At 43.3% G+C, this 22,695-nt stretch overlaps 1 protein-coding gene across 6 annotated transcripts in view; it reads right to left on the reverse strand.

Moving 5' to 3' along the window:
• Nucleotides 1-22,695, reverse strand: part of UTRN (utrophin) — a 701,048-nt gene that overhangs the window by 669,187 nt on the left and 9,166 nt on the right. For all 6 annotated transcript variants that reach the window (XM_066595903.1, XM_066595904.1, XM_066595902.1 and 3 more), the window contains exon 2: nt 15,673-15,862. In XM_066595903.1, the coding sequence (XP_066452000.1) occupies nt 15,673-15,754 (82 nt within the window). In that variant the 5' untranslated portion in view covers nt 15,755-15,862. The remainder of the gene's footprint in view (nt 1-15,672; nt 15,863-22,695) is intronic.

Here is a 22,695-nt window from a genome sequence, read left to right on the forward strand (position 1 = left end):
CTCATCCAACTTCATTTATGTGCAAATACGTTGCGCTTTGGCGAGCATTTTTGCACATATGCTCGTATAAAGAAGCCCTAACGAACATAAGAAATGGGAAGGGATTGGTAAATAATTAATACTGCAATACAGATGATGACCGAAAATGGATGAGGGCTTCTTCAGACGAGCATATGCGCAACTATGCTCGCTGCAACAGAGTGTGGTTGCGCATGAACAAGGTAAAAAAAAATTTTTTACCTTTCAAACTCGTGCACAATGTCGGGAAGATAGCTCAAGCCCTATCTTTCCTTGTGCATTGTATTAACGCCTGAGAATACCACTAGTGAATACGAAGCCATTGAAATCAATGGCTTTGTTTTGTCCCGTTATGCGGCCATTATTTTCAGAGTCACATAACAGGACAAAATCATGTCCATCTGTTTAAGCATTTTTTTACAAGCAAGGCAAAAACCACTGATGGACTGTCTATCAACATTGCACTTTGGATTGCTCTACGATAAGCCCTACAAGATAAGTACATACACAATATGAGGGGTAACTGAAAAGTTCTCGGCCCACCCATGAAATACTTGTTCTAGCCGAATATCAGTTTATCAACTAATAGTACATTCCTTTGCTAGGTTACATACCAAATTTTTCAAAAAGGGCATGAGTGCACAGGAGATCCATAATGACATGATGGGAACATTAGGGGAGCATTTCCCTTCCTATTCCACTGTGAAAAAGTGGGTGGCGGAATTTAAGCGGGGCAACACCTCTGTCTAGGGTGCACCTCGCAGTGGAAGACCGGTAACGACCAGTACGGAGGAAAACGTCAGTGCAATCCAGGATATCATCATGGCAGACGGGCGTGTGACAGAGCAGTACGTTGCTGAGAGAGTGGGCAAATCTCAGGAACGCGTTAGACACATCATAAGAGTTGTACTTGACATGCACAAGGTCTCATGTCGATCGGTCCCATGAATGTTGAAAGCAGAAAATAAACGCCAGAGACACGTCATGTCCGCCGAAAACTGGACCCTTTTTGAGGCAGATCCTGTGATGTTTCTCAAACGTTTTGTGACAATGGATGAAGCATAAGTTCACCACTTTCAACCCGAAACCAAGGTTCAATCAAAACAATCAAACCCCTCCTCACCCACTTCCAAGAAGTTCAAGTCAGTCCCATCAGCTGGCAAGGTGCTGGTCTCTGTTTTTTGGGATTCGAGGGGTGTTATTCTGGATGAATACCTCAAAAAAGGTGAAACAGTGAACAGAGCATATTATGCTGCTCAAGGGAGGCCATCAAAGTGCAATGCGTCGGGTGGTTGACAAAATGAGTGCTCTTTCTTCAGGACAATGCACCCACGCACACATCCGCCATTGCAATGTCTGCCATTGAGTCCTGTGGCTTCGAACTGCTTCAGCACCCACCTTATTCACCCAATTTGGCCCCCTCTAACTTTCATTTCTTCCTTAAGCTCAAGAAACATCTATCTGGAACCCATTTTCGATCACATGATGACGTCATGGCTGCGGTGGAGGGCTTTTTTGCCATGCAGGAAGAAACGTTCTACAAGGAGGGTATAATGGGCCTGCAGCACCGATGGCAAAAGTGTTTGGCCCAAAAAGGGGAATACATTGAAAAGTAGCCATAAACATTTGGACTACTGACAACCTTTATTGGGTGGGCCGAGAACTTTTCAGTTACCCCTCGTATAAGCTACAGGGTGCAACAGTTAGAGGATGGGCATCTAGCTGTCAGTTACAATCCCCTAAGAGGAGGAGAAATAGTTCTTCTGCCCTCTCAATGACTGTATATACAAAGCTCAATTAGCGCTGTGTAAACATAACAAAATGCACTAGAGCTTCATTTTTTGACCAAGCAAAACACAAAGTTCGTCAACTCCTTCTAAAGTAAAATAAATATGCAGTTGCATATCTCTCTCGATTGCACAGCAACAATGGGGTTCTGAGCGCACATTTTAATCACACTGGGACAGATTTACTAACACTGTCTAATAGTTAGACAATGCAAACTTAGACTAGACATTCTTTAAATGTGCCAGATTTATCACACTTGACTTTGCAGAATGATAAATCTGGTGTACTTCAAACTATCTAGTTTAACTTTATATCACAGTTTATGCCAAAATTTTTGAGCAATTTTTTTGTGCAATTTGTCACATTTAGGTCATGCCTCCTCTTCCTTGAAGGCATGCCCCTTTGTTGGACATGTTGAAAAAAGGATCCAAAAGTGTCTAAAACGTGTCATAAATGTGCAACCTGCACCAGAAAACTATTGAATATTCAATAATAGAACTGCCCCATTGTGTCAGCCCAACTATCATGACAAAGTGATCTCAATTCTGACTGACCACATGATCATAAATGGACTTACATGATAAAAGATGCTTGGTCTTACAAGAGAAAGATAAGCTCTTAGGTTCCTTTTAGATGAGCCAATTCTCATTTTAACGAGTTATGGACAAGCGATGGATGCATGCAGCGCTTTTTCTTCTGGCATTTTCAGCCAGAAGCATCCGATGCAGATGTCAAACCACCCTCAAACTTGATAAAATATGAAAAAGCAAAAAGAAAGTACACCGTTTCATATGTAGAAACAGTAATGGATAAACTAGCCTTACGTGCCGTTTCCAAATGCTGCATTTGCCTATAGTCAAAAATAACAAACACTAAGCAAATATTATGTAAGCAAATATATGGAGTGTTTGCATCAAATACACAACTAGATTAAGAATATGCTACAACACTTCAGAAGAAAAGACACAAACTGTAATTTACAAGTGATACAAATTCCAACTAATAAGTATTATATGGGGGAGTTCCACCGGATTGACAGTTCTCTTGTTAATGCCCCTCTAAGTTCTGCTTTTATTGCACTTTTCATTCTTCAGCTACTCTCTAGATGAGATCTCCTCTACACTGGTAAATTAGGCCAGGGTATACTTTTTATAGATGATGCAAACCTCGAGCCTACTGTGGGGGTATGCAAAAGATGTGGTCATATAGGGTGCTTAGCTGCCCGTAATGAAGGGGGTGTCAGAAATATAGCGCTTTCATTCAGATATTATATAGTACTGTTATTATATTACTTTATGAATGGATCCGTTATTTGATCACAGTGATGGTATCAAATGGATCCGTTATTTGATCACAGTGATGGTATCAAATCCGTGCTCAGGGTTCTGCTTTCCTGCTTCATTCGGGGAACAGGAAAGGAGAATCCCCACGGCCCAACAGTCTCTGGATGGAACAGTGCCGGATGGACCCTACTGACTATAATTGGATCCGTCCGCTTTCCACCCAGCTACCCAGCTTCCAGATGGAAGAAATAGCGCTGCATGCGGTACTTTAAGCCGAATCTATGACGAAACTTCTGCCCGGAGGTTCCAATGCAGATGTGAAACCGGCTGCTTAAAGGGAATGTGTCACCTATATTACATTATACTAATTTAAACCAGATACTGAAAATGTTCATTTTTAAAAATTCTTTATTTATATATTTTCCATATAAAACTGCAATTCTACATTTACAGAGTACAAAAACAAAATATATGTGTACATATTTCTTTAACAGACCAAGGTATCAGAGACAATATGGGACCAAAAAGGTCCTGGCAATAACCGAAAGAAAAAATTAAAAAAAGGAAAAGAAATTTTACCTCCCCCCCCGAACATGAATAACCTAGTAAACAGGAAAATGATGCCCTAGGTTATTCAAAACCAAAAAATTCCCCCGAAAAGGGTGCTGTCATCTAGCTCACATCAGTCGGCATAAAATAAAAAGAAAGAAGGGGGGTAACTTGCAGCAAGGGTAAGGGGAGGGAACATAGAAGGTTTGAGGGGGAGGAAAAAGCACAAAAACAAAAAGACAAAAACACAGACTGACAAGACAAACCAAAAAATAAAAATAGGGGGAGGGAGGGGGGAAGAACAAATACAGGTTCCATAAGAGAGGGCATATAAGACGTGGAAGTGAGGGAATTAAACAACTAGACGAAAATCCTTGTTGGGGAATCTACCTAGCGTTCTGTCCAAAGAGATTCTTATATTCATCAGAGTTTTGGAACTCCACCCAATGATGCCACGTTTTGGTACATTTTTCATGAGCGTCTTTGAGTGATGCTGTGAGCTATCATATATAAGATGGAACCACAATGAAATGGAGGGTGGTAGTGTTTGTCTCCAGAGTTTTGGGACACATGCCCTTGCTGCGTTTATTAGGTGTCTCACCACGAGCGCCTGTAGGTATACTCCGGGATGTCACTGAGATGCAGGAGGGAGAAGGCGGGTGATTTTGGCAGAGCGAAGTCTGTGAATTTGAAGGCAATATGCCACACCTCAGACCAGAAACCTCGTCGGCACCGGGCAGTCCGAGAAAATATGTAATAAAGTCTCCAGGCCTGCATCACATCTTCAACAAAGTGGGGAGTCCGTGGGAAACGTTTTATGTAACCAGGAGGGCACCCTGTACCAGCGAGAGAGAATTTTGAAACCTATCTCCTGAATCTTCCTTGAAATGGAAGACTTATGCGTGTAAGTGTAAATTGTGAATAACTGTTCGGGTGTAAGCGACATCCCAAACTCCCTCTTCCAAGCCAAGACATATGGAGGTGTGGAGTTCATTGCATCCAACGATAGAATATTATACATGCGTGAAAGAGTATGGCGTGAGGGACCCGTCCCACTACAAAGTTGCTCAATTAGGGTCTTTGCTCATCAAAATCCCGCAGCCGAGGGTAGAGAAAGGAGAAAAATGCTTAATTTGACAAATTTGCCAGAAGTTAAATAGACAGAGGTGTCACTTATCATTGTAATCCTGACTGTGACTTTGTGGTCAGTGTGAAAACTGCAGAATTTTAGAATTTTTTTAAAATATAGATCATGACATGGAAAATTTAAAAGACATCGGCAAAAATTGTAAAAATATGTTTAACTTAAAAATTAGATTTATACTCTAGTCTAGGTCAATATCTGATGACACATACCCTGTTATTTAGGTTACTGCAGGAAAATTGTCCAATGTATAGCACTGGTATTTCAGAATCATATTGTATGGTACTTAAAATTAGGCACTATAAAGCACCATAAATTGGAAAATAAAACTGTTCAGCTCTAATTTACTTTTTAGGTCACCCAGGGTGTGTTCTGTTTTCACTAACAACTGTTTAATTCATCATATAATTAGGAAAAAGTGAGCCACATGACATAAGTGAGCACACCCTGCTTCAAAAATAGAACTGTATTACATATATGAGGATTCAGCGTGACATACAGAAGAAGTGATTCCAGTTTCACAAAGTACTGCCGGGACTCAATAAAAACAAAAAAACATTACAAAAAAAAACTATTGCAACCAGCATCTGGGCCACAAGCAGTAGTCATACGGTAGTAAATGCTAAGGCTACGTTCACCGAGTTCCTGCAGAATGTCCGCAGTGGAAAATCTGATCGAGAACCGCAGCATTTGGTCTTCTGGAGAGGTTCCACTGTGTGTCTAAAATACCAGACAGCTGAGCGGAAACTGAACAGACCCCATAATAGTCAAATAGTTAAGACGGATCCGTTTCGCCAGGGAATTCCCCTTGTCTGCTCCTCGAAGGGAGCAAGAAAATGGAATCCCTGCCGCAGATGTGAAGGCAGCCTTAGAAATGCTAATTATTCGATAACACCTTGTTTGACAATATTCTGTTTACATGTTCTTTTCATTGTGCTGTATGTTAGTGACCGCACTTGTTATATTTGTTTATACAATCACCTTCCTTTCCTACCTATGTCAAGAATGAATTACCATGGCAGTCAGGCCAGGCTCACATGACTGTATGCTCATCGCGTGTTACCCATGCAGTTTTTGCGTGCATAATATGCAGTAGCAATCTCCCATACACTATCATTATGCCGCTCACATGAGCCGCTCGAAATTTGTGCGCAAAAAAAATAATTGCAGCATGTTGTATCTTGGCGCGTATTATGTGCGCATACATGCCAAGATAGTGTATGGGTATTGGTGGCACGCAGTAAGAACGCATTGTTATTGCATACTTGCTGCATGCTTGTGTGCAAGAGAAACACGGTCATGTGAGCCCAACCTCAATGTAATGTGGAGGATAGCTTAACTTATGTCATGAAATAGTTGGAAGATGTTCGTACAGATACAGATTAGGAAATAGCCTGATGTGGATTTATCGGTCTTATCTAGGTTTATTGGATAACTATGAGGCAGCGGTGATGAGAAGTTCAACAACCTGCTGGTAACGTAATAAAGAAATCACGCTATAATGTGAGCAGCCAAATGCAAACGAGCAGGCAGAATATATTGAATCAGATGTGCATCTTCACATCTAGTCTTATAACAAGCACAAGAAATGTCCTTTACTGACGGTGTTGGGTCAACCCCTCCTATATAGACCTATGTGATTGAGCATTGGGAGGAACACCAATCCGTCTGTTTAAAAAAATCATATGGCTAAGATAAATGGCAAATATTCCAGAAAAGTCTATCCCACAATCACTACTTTATCTCACATATATCCAATTGAGAAAACATCATAAGACATTCCTACGAATGTGTAAATTATATTAGTAACTGTTATTGTATGTCTATTGCTTTTATGAAGGATATGGAAACCTTTGGCAGCACTTTGTTTTCACTTAAATGCATGTATTTTGGACTGAAAATCATTTTTCAAATTGGGTCTTATTATAAATTTTAGTTGGCTTCTACAGTTTCTACATATCACTGTATACAGCAAGCTGCATAATGCCTTTCACTAGCAGAGTCATCAGTGAGCATATGTGGCAGCTCGGTTTCCAGCCACTCTCTCCCCTTTGCCGATTAATGACCAGATCAAAGTTTACCTTTGTTTTGGTCATAGAGGAAAAAGAGGGACTGAAAACTGAGGGGTCTTCCAGTTCACTGATGGATCTGCTAGTGAAAAGCATTCTGTAGCTCAGTTTATACAGTGATACATAAAAACTGCCAAACAATGCAAAATTCTTTGTAAAACTCTATTGCAAGAACGATTTTGGCCCAAAATACATGCATTTAAAAGAAAAAAAACACAGCTGAGGGTGTCTATAGCCTTTAACTTCAGTATTCTGAAGATGACTTAGTTCTCAAGTCTATCAATAATTGCCTTACAATTAAATATGCAGAGTTCTATTTGTACATAATCTGATATTTTGAACGCAAGCTTGGTTCGGAAAAATAACTTTTCACACCTTTGTGAAAAGTTTTGATGCATTTTACACTTTAATTGCATATTACCGTTCATATCTAAACAGAAGTATATAACAGTGACAAGTGGGTATCCATGGCTTTTAGCATATCCTGTGATTGTCAACTGAGAGAAGGCATGGCACAGGGCCAATGCTGTCGAGAAAAGCCTCCGTAATAGAGTTACTCTCACACTGGATTCTATCAAGATAATGAGACAAGTAGGAGGAAAGAAAATCACAGGTGGCCAACAGTGACTGCAAATCTCTGAACTAAAAGAGCTTACCGCAGAGAACACAGCAGAGATTTAAGTAAGAAGGAAAGTTTAATTTGGTAACATGGCAGGATAGAACCAGTGTCAGTCTATGAAACTACTTAGATATTCAGTTAGTACATATCTTCTACCTTAACAGTATGTCAAGAACTTTCTTTATAGTATAAGGCTATGCTAATAAAAAGGTTTCTAATTTGTACACAGATTTTACAGCCTTCAGTTTATTGGCTGGCATTCAAGGCATACTTAAAGGGGTTGTCCTGCGGCGAAATCCAAATTTTTTTTTTAACTTACCCCCGCATTCTGCCCCGTTAAAATCAATTCCGTTAGTTTTTTAAAAAAAATCACTTACCTGCATCCCCGTTCGCGCAGCATCTTCTTTTCTTCTTTTAAAGATGGCCGCCGGTCCTTTCCCAATGATGCACCGCGGTTTTCTCCCATGGTGCACTGCGGGTCTTCTCCCATGGTGCACCATGGATTGTCTTCTTCTTCCTTGCGTTCCACTGCCGATACAGCCACCTAATTGGCTGATCGGCACCACGTGACAGGGCGGAGCTACGATGACGACGCGCAGACCAGCTCTCCGGCGCGAGCACACAGCAGAAGACCGGACTGCGCAAGCGCGTCTAAAGAAGCAAGAAGACACCGAAATTAGACGGCTCCATGGAGACGGGGACGCCAGCAACGGAGTGGGTAAGTGAATAACTTCTGTATGGCTCATATTTAATGCACGATGTATATTACAAAGTGCATTAATATGGCCATACAGAAGTACTTAACCCCACTTGCTTTCACGGGACAACCCCTTTAAAGAGGTTGTCCAGATGTAAACTATTGATAGCCTATCCTCAGGTTAGGCCATCAATAGCAGATTAGCATAGGTCAGCCACCCAAGACTCCTGCCGATTGGCTGTTCTCTAGACTATTGCACTCCTGCATTGAGCTGATTTCTGCAGGAAGCAGACAGTTCTATTCCCACTGCAGTGGCCAGGTGTAGTATGACACCCATTCACTTCAATAAGATCTTTGCATGAAATACCAAACCTGGCCACTATAGTAGGAATGGAGTTGTGTGCTTACTGCACAAATCAGATCAGTGATTGAGCGCAATGGTCCGATGAACAGCTAAATGGCAGGGGTCCTGGGCAACCAACCTGCACCGAACTATTATTAATGACCTATCCTGAAGATAGGCTATCAATAGTTTACAACTATTTCCTCCCGATGTATAATACACCTAATACATGAAGAGGTACATGCCTCTTTGTGTATTAGGCGCATCTTGGCACCTCTGTGCGACTTCACAGAAATATAAGCCATGTCTGGCTTGGCATACATTTCTGGCATAAGCTGTACAGAAGTCTGTTGGTCTAGTAAGCCTTGCCCCTATTGACAAGCCCCATTTTTGAAAAAGTGGTGCAAAAAGCAAAAAAGTTACAAATTTTTGCTTGGGTGGAACTTACGCAAAAATGTGCAACTTTTTTACACCAGTATTCTGGCATAAAAGCTTTGTTAAATGTCTATAAAGTAGAACATATCTGTCTCCTCCATGGTCCTACTACTTTCTACTCTTTCAGTAACTAACATTAGAGGTAACTACTGGAGGACAGTTTCTGGATATCAGGACTATCTAGCTGCATCCTTAACACTTTTGGTTATTACGGAGTTATGTGCCACATTATAGAGGCCAGCGAGCCTCCAGATTGGTTGTAGCCAATGGGCTGTTCCTTCCATTGCAGTTTTAGTGTATGATTGGGACATCACTTGTGTAATGTGTTACTTTTTAGTTAAGTGTGGTTATATCCAAAAACAGTCTTTTAAATTGCATGCAAACATCTGGAGGGGAATGCAATTATTTCTCTAATAGCTGCTTTTAAAGTTTCCAAACACAATGTTCATTACAAGACAAGGTCAAAACTGAGAAGTGTAAGTGCTGATGGAGCAACTGCAAAGTGAATTAATAGTGATACTGTAACTTCTTGTCCAATTATTTCTATAGTGATAGGAGGTAAAATAAATTATATTTACAAAAAAATCAAGACTTCATGCACTCCTTACCAATTTATCTTCCTAATATTCCCTGCCTGTTTTCTATTGCTGGCAATACGTTGTATGTTGCTTATTAGTCTACTGCAGTTCATTTTAGCTATTTAATGCCGTAGAACCACTGCACTGACAGGAAGACGTATGATCAGGTCATGCAACTCCTTCTCTGTGCTAACTTGTCAACCTCACAGGAGCCGGAATGGCACCGGATATTCTATCCAACCCACTCATTCTCCTTGCCACCTGAGGCAATATATTCCCCTTACTATATAACTAAGATCAATAAGACCTACATAGTTATAAAAAAGATGCAAGAAGTTGTCACATAGTTATACTGTAGATATTTTAAAATGTGAAATATTTTCTAGAGTCAAAAGCATTGTCCTTAGCGAGTATCTCCTCGCTCAGCAGAGAAGGTTCGGCTGCCGGCGCGGGTGACAGGTGAGCTGCGGCCATGAGCAGGGGGGAGCGGGGGGGGGGGGAAAGAGAGATCTCCCCTCCGTTCCTCCCCGCTCTCCCCCGCCGCTCCCAGCCCGCCGCCGGCAGCCAAATCTTTGCTCCCGAGCGGGCAGGTACTCGCTACGGGCAATGCTCAATCGAGCAATTGCCCTTAGCGAGTATGCTCACTCATTTCTACTGCCTACCATTACGGACCCTAAGCATAATAAAGAAGCGGTGCTGCTGGCTGGCGTACCTCTTGTTTATCCAGGTAGCTGAGCCCACTTAAGTGAAAATGCCTGTGCTGTAGTAGCAGATATAGCCATAATTGTATGTACACCTGGATAAATAATCAAGGGGCAGCAGATCACCTTTATTCAGCTTAGGGCAAACCACCAAATGAAAATCCCCGACAACCCCTTTAGCTTTAATTCAACAGGTTTCCTATCTTATCATGGAGGTCATTCCATCTTGGCCAAGGTAGCATACTAATAGTGTCTGGTCTAATGTCTTATATTTGGGCGGACCAGTAATGTTTATTGGACAAAATACCTGTAAAGAGATTTTCCAAGAAGTGTTAAATTTAAAAACAACTGCAAATGTTATACAACATAAAAAAGCAATGTCCACTTCTTACTAAGTGCCGAAGGTCTGACTGTTCCCCACAAGCCTCTGCTTACAGACGGACAGCAATGACATTTCGTACAGTCTGTGTTCATTGCAATGGCCACAGCAGTCAAAGGATGCCTGCCTACAAGCAAAGACCAGTGCGACTACAGAAGAGGTACGTACCTACTCCTTTTTTACATTTTAAAACTTTTGCAGATGTTTTAACATTCTTTTCACTTCTTGGATAACCCCTATAAATTACATTAATCACCTTGACTCCAAATATGATATAATCTGGTAAAAAGTAAACAAACTGTTATATAAAATGTGCATAGTATAAATCACACATTACGTATAGTTCTATACAGATAGCTAATTGAGATGTTTGATCTACAAAGATGCTAAAATGACATCCCGCCAGGTTTAGCTAATGGTAAAGTTGGTTTCTCATCTGCGGCGGAACCTCTGGTCGGAGGCTCAGTCGCAAATCCGGCTGCAAATACAGGAAAAAAAGTGCTGCATGCAGCGCATTCCGTTCCATCCCAAAACCAGGCAGCTGGATAGAAAGTGGACGGACCCCATTATAGTCAATGGGGTCCACCAGCGATGTTCAGAGACGGAACTGTTCGACCACGATGATTCCCCTTTCCTTCGCCCTGAATGGAGCCGGAAAGTGGAATCTCCAACGCAAGTATGAAACCAACCTAAATTCACATGTGGCAGATTTGCTTCATATTTCCTGCAGCAGAAAAAAAAAATCTGCAGTGAATCAACACCAAAATCCATACCAAATGGTGTCGATCTGCACTAAAATCCAGGTCAAAATCTTCACTATTTGGCATGGATTTTGGTGTAGATTCACTGCCGATTTTTCTGCACCACGTTTGAACATACCCTCAATGTCTCCAAAAACCTACTGTTATCCAGCCTTAATTATGAACATTAAACTGGCCATTAAACTTCAACAAATCTTAGAACATATTTTAATTTTTCTTTAAAAACCCAATTTCTTTACACTTTAAAAGAAGGGATTTTGCTAAACTTCTCATTTGTAATGAAACACTCCAACCAAACCCATTTAAAGTATTTCATCCTTAATCGGTTCCATAAGAATGTGAGAACTGAAAGCCATGCAACTATTTTATACCAGTAAATTGGATTACTATAAATTTATCACTCTAAAGACATAACTTTATAATTAGCATTATAAAATGAACAAGAAAATGTCCACATTAAAGTTAAATAGATTAAATGCGAATGGACAATTAAAGACCCCCTATTAATTAAAAATTATTTTAGTAGCATATAAAAGGTCAATAGCTGAAATGGGAATTGAGCCCTGGGAAGACAAGCTGAATAGCAGCCATGACTATACCCCAAAAGGCAACAAACTAACTGATATTTTTGGCTTCAGGTTCGGAAAGTTTACATCCAGCCTCATAAAGGCAACTACTGTAATGCTACTAAATGTAAAGACTTTAAAATGTTAAAGGGATTGCCTGGGAATAATAAAGCATGGCTACGTAAACTCAGCATCCCAGTTTTCCACAGGTTGTATGTGGTATTGCAGATCAGCCCCATTCACTTCAATGCAGCTAAGATGCAATACCAAACACAACCCATCAACAGTTTCAGTGCTATTCCTGGAAGAAAACTGCCATTTTTACTAATTCAACATGTAGAAGAACCCTTTTAGATGTGATAACAGAACTACTGTACGAAAAAAGCAGTCCCTTAAATAGTCACTTACTTTTCAAATAATTGTGCTTATATGATAACCCGTGTCATAACTATCAAAACTGCCATTTACTTTATTTACAAAAAAGTATGTTTTGAGCTGAAAAATCACTCTATAGTGCCGTCTCCCTTCCCCCTAGCTTGCTGTCCACTGTCTCGCTCTCAAATGATTGACAAAAGACGTGGAGATGTTATAGCAGTGGTGGAAGAGGGGGATGAGTCATTGTGCTGATTGAAATGCGCAAAGAGCATAGCAGAGAGTTTAAGAGACACCCATACAGATGCTGCCCGCAAACAAACAATAAGTTACTTCTTAGTGTGTTTTAGCTACAGAAATCACATCTCCACTTCTTACACTTGTTGTAATCGGATCTACATGGTGATTTAACACCTGTGTATATTACAGTTAGAGAGCAGGATCTGCACTTCTGTGTGTACAACCGATAGAACACAACACAGCAACCAGGCTCTTCTAAACAGTTTTGAGAGCAATGAGAAACAGATGAACACCCTTCTGAAGGGAAAATGGGGAAAGTACAGGATACAAATCATATAATGGCCATAAAAAGGGATATTCCTCATATACATACAACAGCTTATTCTGAAAAGCCATGTAAAAACTTAGGTACGCTTTAAAGGGTAAATATATTCTTAAAAACATCTGCTCAAATAAATCCTGAACTAAAAAAATGAAGCAACGCAGAAAACAGTCTTTATTATAAGCATCCTACCATTTCATACATACTGCTTCTATGCAGGCCTATATGACTTCATGATTAAAGAATACCACAAACCCTCCTATAAAACATATTTACATCTATCTGCCCCATCTACTTGTCAATCTACTTTTCAGCACTAAAACTTACATAGCTTTCTTGTGCTATTTTACTACATACAGTAAATAGGCAGAGATGTAATTTGAAGCTCATGGGCCTGATGTAAAATCTATATCAGGACTCCAGTACCCACCCCATGTGTCATTTATAATACTGGTGTCTTCTTATGCGGCAGAGTCGCTTATAGGCTGTATAGGACTAGAAATATATACATGCAAAAATATGTAATGTATGAATTTAAAAAAAAGAAACCCCAAAAAACATGAAAAACACATTAAATTCATGATGCATTTAAAGGAGATGTCTCGAGGAAGCAGTTAATTTTTTTTTTTGCCCAGTCCCCCCCATTAAACACACATTACAAAGCCCCCCTGTAAATGACATTTCTAGCTGGTTCGTACTTACCGTTCCAGCGTTTCAGCAAGTTATAAAAGTTTCCTCAAGATGGCCGCCGGCTCTTTCCCAGTCGCTCGCTGCAGCCCGACGTGCGCGCTCCCGAGACGCCGCCAGCTGTGTCTCCATGGCAACCGGACGCATCGCAGCCGCCGACCAGACGCCCCGCAGCCGCCGACCAGACAGCAGGTAACCGGCGCTAGCCCCCGGCTCCCCAGCGCTAGCTCCCCCGGCGCAGCGACAGCCCCCCCCATCGCAGCGACAGCCCCCCCGGCCTAGCGGCAGCCCCCCCGGCGCAGCGGCAGCCCCCCCCCCCCCGGCGCAGCCCGGCGCAGCGGCAGCCCCCCCCCCCGACCCATCACTTACCTGGGAGGCTTCTCGGGGCTGCTGGGCTGGGCTGGTCTTCTCCGCTGGGCAGCTCCAGTTTCTGCACCTTCCTCTAACAGAGGATGGTGCAGAATGGCCGCTTCAGCGCGCTCCCGAGCAGTGACAGCTCGTCTGCGCATGCGCAGAAGAGCTGTAGCGGGGAGCACACTGAAGCGGCTCGTGCTGAATGGAGAAGACCGGACTGCGCAAGCGCGTCTAAAAAAGCAAGCTGCCGGCGAATTTAGACGGAACCATGGAGACGAGGACGCTAGCAACGGAGCAGGTAAGTGGAATAACTTCTGTATGGCTCATATTTAATGTACAATGTACATTACAAAGTGCATTAATATGGCCATACGGAAGTGTATAACCCCACTTGGTTTCGCGAGACCACCCCTTTAACAAGGCAAAAACAATGCTGCAAAAAAACCAACACAACGGGCAACAGCAGTCCTGAACAGCACCAAAAGGGTAAGGCCTCATGTCCACGGGGCTAAAATCCGCAGCGTTTTTCCCGCACTGCGGATGTCATTTTTCCCTTCAGGCGCGGATCTGCGTGCGGGAAAAAATCCGGACATGCTCCATTTTAGTGCGGGTCTCCCGCGGGGACGGCTCCCGCAGGCTTCTATTGAAGTCTATGGAAGCCGTCCGCATCCGCGGAACACCCGTACCATGATTAAAACTCACCTGTCCTGGACGCTGCAGGTCTCCCTTCCTTCCCGGCCGGATCTTCTTTTTTCGGCCCGGCGGATGTGCCCGGCGCATGCGTGCGGCACTCTGCCGGCGTGCCGAGCACATCCGCCGGGCCGAAGAAAGAAGATCCGGCCGGGAAGGAAGGAAGAACCACAGCATCTGGAGAGGTGAGTTTATTCTTATTTTTTGGCCTCATGTCCGCAGGGCAGGAGGGACCAGCTACGGATCCTACATGAAGAATCCGCGGCGGGCCTGATTTTCCCCGTGGACATGAGGCCTAAAGACACGCCAAGTTTGGACTTCTTTGTGTGCTGAGATTGCAGATGGCCTGGCATAGATTTGCGCTTTAATTTATACTGTTTTATGCCACAAATTATAGTACCGTAAATCTATAGGGCTGTGAGAAACCGTGCCCCTCCCTGCTAAGCCCCAACTACTTTTTGTACCACTTTAGAAAAAGTATCGAAAAAAGCGCAAAACAAACAAAAAGTCACACATGATTGCAGAACTGCGACATGCACCATAATTAATACCGTATTTTTCGCTCTATAAATTGCACTTGCTGGGGAGCAGTAGGGGAGTTAGTGCGTCTTATAAAGCTAAGGTGCCAAAATTCCAGCTGGCTGGCACTATTGCAGGATTGCACATTTGCAGGTTTGCATGCCCACAGCAGGGGAGGAGAGTAGTTCCTCTGCACTGCTGCCCATATGTAATGCTGATTGGTGGCAAGAGCCGTCGGGAACTGCTGCTGCTTCCCTGTCCTAACCAATCAGATTCCTCCCACCATACTATGAACACTGCTGTTACAGAGAGCGCCGCTGTTACAGAGCTCCTGCTGTGGAAGAGAAAGGAAAGTCCCTGAGTGAGTTATAGAGTGCCTCTTATAGAGTGAAAATACCCTAGATTCTACGTATCGCAGAACAGCAATGCTAAGACCTCTGACATCCAGCAGTGGACAGAGGAGACAACAGGGCGACAGATGCATCACTTACATTTGATCTTATTAATCAACAATAGGTTCAAAGCAGAGCTAATCACATGACATCATTTACAACCTACCAGATCGGGATTTGATAATGTCACTGAACTCATTGTTTTGTTCTCCGTCAGATCTGTCCAGCTGCGCCCCAACATTGGCCATTTCTCAGCAAACTGATTCCAGGTAATTCTCTGAACTTTATCACACTTTCCAGAGAGATATCCGTGGGCATGTAACTATGTAACCGAGTGCCTGAGCGGACTGTGGAACCTGAAAGAGAGGGATATGTATAATTGATGGGAAACAACACACTTGTGACTGCAGACTGCTGCTGTGTTGGTTTGCACATTCACATAGACCGGGCGTTTTGTGTATCCACATACTCACTTATTTAGTCAATTTGCCAGAACTGTCTGAGACGGAAATACCATTTTAAAGTTGTATATGACCCCCTGCACACGGGTGGAAATTCCACGGCGGGATTTCCAGCAGAATTTCCGTCCGTGCCCGCTGCCATAGGGTTGTATTAGATAATGCAATCCTATGTAGACAGCCGCGATTTGACCGCATGAAAACTCGCATGGTTGACAAACCGCGGCATGTCCTATTTCTGTGCAAGCCTCGCAGAGGCCGGCACAGAAACATCACGGCTGACGCGCCGGCTCTGCACTGCACATATGCGGCACATCGCAGTGCAGAGAGAGAAGACGCCGGACGGGTGAGCTCAATATCGGGGAATGGGTCGCATCCCGCTGCAGGAATTCTCGCAGCGGGATCTGACCCGGCCGTGTGCGGGCGGCCTACAACATGATATTTCAGTTGCAGTTTTACAAGAAGTTCAGTAGTACAATTTTTGATGCATTTTCATACGTTGCAGGAACAAACAAGCTACAGTGTGTCAGGCTACATTCACACTAGCGGTTTTCGATTGGTCTACTTTTATGAATCACAGAAGGACCAGGCTGTTTTGGTCCAAAAGGACACTTTTCAGGAATTTTACCCTGGTGGTGGTTTTATGGCCCTATATTTTCTTTCAGCCTCCAAAATTATTTTACTGCTTTTTTTCCATGATATTTATGGCTATTTTTTAATATCCTTTTTCACTAATTTTTCTTCAGTTTTTTTAGTTTTATTAAGGGTAAAGATTTTCTTTAAAATTTATAGTTGCTTATTTTTAAAATTGGTATATTTACACTAATATAAAGTACAGGAATGGGTTCCTCATTTTGTTTAGAATGTTTTGATATATAACTTGTATAGTGTTGGATTGCATATGGTGAAGATTTAGGTTAGTGTCGGGTCATTTTGTTTTATATATATATATATATATATATATATATATATATATATATCTTTTTTTATTATTTCATTTTGTAATTTTTTAAAAACTTTTTTATGCAACAGTTTTTCTTTTTTTTAAATCTATGTGCCACATGACGTCACATAAGACCCCGGGGAGTCATTCACATTGTCTCTTTTTTTGACACTTTTCCACTATATCTGCAGCATTCATAGGATCCCTAGTAACAGGAGAAAACAACCCCCTAGTGTGACAATAGTCACTAACTGAGGTGATATGGGTCTACTAGGACCCAGGGAGCATCCGGCAGTCATGTGATCGGGTCAAACAGCAGAAGTGACACTTCACTTTCTCTCTTTCCATCAGGCCCAGGAGCGTCAAGAGCTTCCGCCTTCTTTGCCAAGTCCTTGGCTGTGACCAACAGCTATTGACCCGACCTGCTCCTGCTACATTGAAGGAGCAGAAGCTTTAATCTTGAGCCATATTTTTACCATCGGCTGGGGTTAAAAATGGAAATCAGAAAACGGAAGTGAACTGGAAAGCATTTGTAAATTTTCTGCTTATATCCATTTTTTAGTATTTAAAAGAAGGTGGTGGGGCCTCTTCAATGAACGTGGCTCAGTGGCACTGTTGCCTATAAACACTGGTGTTCTCGGTTCACGTCTGTCTATGGACAACATCAGCATCATTTGGTCAGTATTTTGCATCAGTATAATGAAATCTTGTAGATTGCGCCCCCGATCTCTTAAGACCCGCAACAACATCCCTGGCTGCTAGTGCTGCACTGATGGGTCACATAAAACCAGGTTCGCATGGGAGCACTGATTCTCCGCTTGTGGACGTTGGGCAGCGCTTTCCATAGTTAGTATATGGAAAGCGTTCACTGCATTACCCGCGGCTGGATTATCGCCGCGGATAACGAAGTGACATATCGCCCCTGGACAGGCAGCCTTAAGTGTGATTGTTCCCAGGAAGAGAAACCAAGTAATCTTGTAGATGTGATACCTTTTAATAACAAACAAAAATACATGATGTTAATGCGAGCTATTGGGTTGTTAATATCGACCCTGATTACTTTAGCCTGATGAAGGGTCGATAATAAGAACCCGAAAGCCTTCTATGACATCATGTATTTTTGTTAGCCGTTAAAAGGTATTATATCCACAAGATTACATGATTTCGCTTACTGATAAATCATTCTGTTCAGTACATTTTTCAGCTGTAACATGATTGCCCAGAACCCACACTGAGGGATATTATTCGCAGATGTCCAGATTCTGACTCCACAATGTAGGACAAAAATGTACAAAAAAATCTACGCTACATTAATTTGTTAATTGGTGGTGTTGGGGTGGAAAACTGTATCTCTGCCCTGGGTGAAGGAAAACCTAGCTACTACACCTCTGGTCAAAGCACACAGAGGTTTTCCCAACAGACATATTCATAAAGTGGTGAAAGATGCTATTAATGTCTGATTGGCTGGGGAGGTACAACCAATACTGTTGTATCTTGTCTCCACCAAAAGAATGGGTGGGGACAAGCTGCACACCGACAACTAGCGCCCACAACTTCATTGGCTGGGCCGGAGAATCTGCTGGTCTGCGCTCCTAGCTCTGCTGTCATAATTCCCTGGCGACCTTCTTGTCTTCCAGCTTCGGCGGTGTAAGTTTCCCACCCCCCCTCCCTCCTCCTCCTCATCCATTGCATTCCCCTGCTGTCAATATCCCTGGGCGGCAACCCCTCAAGCCGGCTGAGCTGTGGGCTCATAGGTCTGCAGTTATAATTCCCCCAGCGACCTTCTTTGCCGGCGTTGGCCCTGTAATTCCCTCCCTCCTACCTCCACTGCATTTCCCTGCTGTAACTGCGCTCTGCCTTCTTCTCCCATCCCTGCTCTGGCGAGGTCAGTCAACCGCTGTCAGTTTCCTCGCCGGAGTTGCATAATGCTTGCAATATGTGACGGAACCAAGGAGACTGACAGCACAGGAGCCGGGAAGGGGTGCTCTGCCTTCCTCTCCCGTCCCTGCTCTGGAACAGTCTAGTGCAAAAGCCAGTAAGAACACAAGGGAGAGCGGCCGTGGGGTCAGTGGCAAGATGAGGTGGGAGGTGACATAATGGAAACCCATTATCCACGGCCTAGCCAATCAAGCTGTGGGCATTGCTTGAGGGCAAGCAGCTTGTCTCCACCCATTCTTCTAGTGGAGACAAGTACAACCTTGAGGACCCCTATGTAGACTAGACTGACAGAACTGCAATCTCTAAAAAGCAGATTTAGGCGGAGCTCACGTCATGTTTCGTTTTACATTTTTCTATTCCAAATGGCAGGAAACCGGAAAAAAACAGATCCAGTAAAAACCCCACTAATTTCAATATAAAGTAGTTATTTATTTAGTTGCAGTTTGCTTCAGTCCTGATTTACATTATTTGTCAGAAGGAAAAATAAAGGGCAGGACTGTTTTTTCCCAAAAAACAGAAACCAGACGAAATGGAGCTTTCCGTTTTTTCCCTAACACATTGTACTGAATGAGGAACTGACAAACAGAAACTATTCCATTTGTATCCGTTTGGGTTTCTGCTTAACTGAATCTGTGCTGTTATTAAACTATTAAACTAGAGCTTAAAAAAGATCCTTTAAAAACTGCTCACAATGGGTAAGTAACTACTGCAGATGGAACCTAACTAATTTTTATACATCCATTTAACAGATGCATCAAAATATAGAATCTGCTCCCTTCAGTTAGACACCCGTTTTTTTTAACTTTAGAAAAGAGAAAAAATGGAAAAAGAACACAGATGTGAACAACAAAGCTTTACATGTTCAGCCTCTTTCAGAATAAAACCACCAGGGAATAGCTGGGAGTTGCAGAATTGCTAAGCAACACGGCTCCATCCTTGTAGGCATCATGTTGGTTCAAGTGTTCATCATTGGGACACTGATAACATATCTCATCAATACCCAATATTTCATCAAAGGTTGTACTGGGAAATTTAGGGAACTGAGATTTACATGTTCCAACTATAAGGGCTAATGTTAATATGACATTCAATATACATTAGAAAACTCCAACATGTATTTGCAGAGGAATCTACGGTAGAAATACACTGATTGTAAAAAACAAAACAAGCACCTAGATCAGTTGATGTTTTGCAGCAAAACTCGGCATGCAGTTACATGCCTATCAAAAGGATCTCAGAGGCTACTTTTTTTGCTTGTGTAGAGCTTGTTGACCACTATACATCTCTACAATGCAGAGAAGAGATTTTCTCCAGTAAACAAGAATTTGAGAGGGGGAAGGGGTATTATTGTAATGTTAGAAGTTTGATGGTCGTATCGACGAATTGCCCGCTACCTGAGCCATTCTGACCAGACTGTTGGGAAGTCTTGGGACCATGCACAGGCGGTCCAACAGGGTGCTAGAGCCTCCAAGCCCACCATTTCACATCTTGGGTACTGGTGCATCTTGTCTCCACCGGAAGCTAGGAGTTTGACAGCCCTTAGCAGGAGGGAATGCCTCAGTTAGGCCCCTAGCTGGCGATTGGACGCATTGCTGTCCAGCCGAGAACACACAACGTCCGGCACACTAAGGAGGGCGACAGGGAGACTGACCGCCTGGACATCAACAGTCTGCCACCAGCAGGCGAGATGGAAGTGAGCCGTGGTGCTTTCGGCCTGTCCGTCCAGGAACAGACTAACAGCGGAGCAGTGAGCACACTGTGGAGGCAGACAGAGTTACAGTGCAGCGCCCTCGGCAAAGGGAGTGCACAGCTGTTGTGTCGGCCCCCTGGCCAAGCCATCCATCATTTGAGGCAGGGAAGCAGGTCAGCACACACTTCACAGGCCCCTGGGAGCAAAGATGGGAGGGTGTCGTATCCATTAAAGGGAAGGGCAGGTGAGCAGACACATGGCACCCCTTTCGTGTGCCTGGGCCGGGTCGCAGGCAGCTCAGATGCCAGCAGAGACACTCACTGGAGCAGGGTCGCAGGGAATGGCAGTGGAGATGGGACACTCTCAGGTCAGCTGCGGGCTCGCACGGCTAGATGCCAGAGCATATGGGACACTGTCAGGAGCGGGGATGGGAGGCCAGCGAGGAAACTGACAAGCTGCATCAGCCAATCTCCCCCTGTGAGCGTCACCAGGCTGTTGCCTGTATGTCAAGCTGGCTAACCCATGTCTCCACCCATTCTTCCGGTGGAAACAAGATGCACCAGTACCCACATCTTGAAGCCAAGCTAGAGGCAGTAGAACAGGATATTAGAGCCTCCACGCCTGCCAGTATCACATCTTGTTTCCAAGCTAGAGGCGGTCCAAGAAAGTACTAGAGCCTCTATGCCCGCTCATATCATATCTTGTATCCAAGCCAGAGGCAGTCCAACAGCTTTCATGCTCGCCCGTATCACATCCTTTATCCAAGCTAGAGGTGGCCCAACAGGTTATTAGAGCCTCCATGCTTGTCCATATCACATCTTGTATCTAAACTAGAGGCAGTCTAACAAGGTACTAGAGCCTTCATACCCCCTGTATCACATCTTGCATCCAAGCTAGAGGTGCTATAACAAGGTACTAGAGCCTCCATGCTCCCTGTATCACATCTTGTATCCTAGCTAGAGGCAGTCCAACAGGGTACTACAGCCTCCATGCCCAAGCGTATCACATCTTGTATTCAAACTACAGGCGGCCCAACAGGGTAGAAGAGCCTCCATACCTGCCGATATCACATTTTGTATCCAAGCTAGAGTTGGCCCAACAGGGTATTAGAGCCTCCATTCCTACCAGTATCACATCTTGTATCCAAGCTAGAGGTGGTACAACAAGGTACTAGAGCCTCCATGTCCGTATCACATCTTGTATCCAAGCTAGAAGTGGTATAACAGGGTACTAGAGCCTCCATGCCCACATGTATCACATCTTGCATCCAAGCTACAGGAGGTACAACAGTGTACTAGAGCCTCCATGTCTGTATCACAGCTTGTATCCAAGCTAGAGGTGATACAATAGGGTACTAGAGCCTCCATGCCTGTCTGTATCACATCTTGCATCCAAGCTAGAGGCGGTACAACGGGGTACTAGAGCCTCCATGCCCGTATCACATCTTGTATCCCAGCTTGAGGCGGTACAACAGGATGCTAGAGCCTCCCTTTAAATGGTCGGTTTTCCATTACAAATTCTCCTTTTGCTCTGATATTGTAATCACTTATATCAAAGTTACAATCAGACAGAGAAAGTTTCATTCCATTCTGATAACTTCTAGGGGAGGGATTTTCTTTGACAATGAGTGTATGAGGGTAGGCCTTGGATTCCTACTGTGATTCTGCAGTTTATATACTACGTAATCTGCTTGTGGTTTCCACATGGAGCCCGTGCCAAGAAATGACATGCTGTTTTGTTTTTTTTCAACTTTTCATTGAACACAATGGAAGACGGTATACAATATTTTTCTCATGAGGATTTCAGCACAGAATATGTGCTGAAATCTGCATGGAAAATTCACTGTGTGAACTTGCCCTAAGTGTATATTTAGATAGAGCAGAAATTTTTGGGGACAGATGTTTTTTTCCGCTATGTGTTATTTTGAAAACTCCATCCAGTTGTAATTAGAGATGAGCACGCATGCTCGTTCGAGCATTAGCTTACTCGAATGTACTCTTACTCAAGCCGAGCACCACGGGCTTATATTTAAAGCCCTTCCCTGAAATCCAATTACTGGGGTGTCGGCAGCAGGATCCTCTACCGCAGCTGTCATGTGTGACAGCTGCCGTAAGGAATTAAAGAATTCTCTGCCGCATCTGTCACAGATGTGGCAGATGT

The sequence above is a fragment of the Eleutherodactylus coqui genome, chromosome 3 (genome assembly GCF_035609145.1).
Source record: "Eleutherodactylus coqui strain aEleCoq1 chromosome 3, aEleCoq1.hap1, whole genome shotgun sequence".
Classification (NCBI taxonomy): Eukaryota; Metazoa; Chordata; class Amphibia; order Anura; family Eleutherodactylidae; genus Eleutherodactylus; species Eleutherodactylus coqui.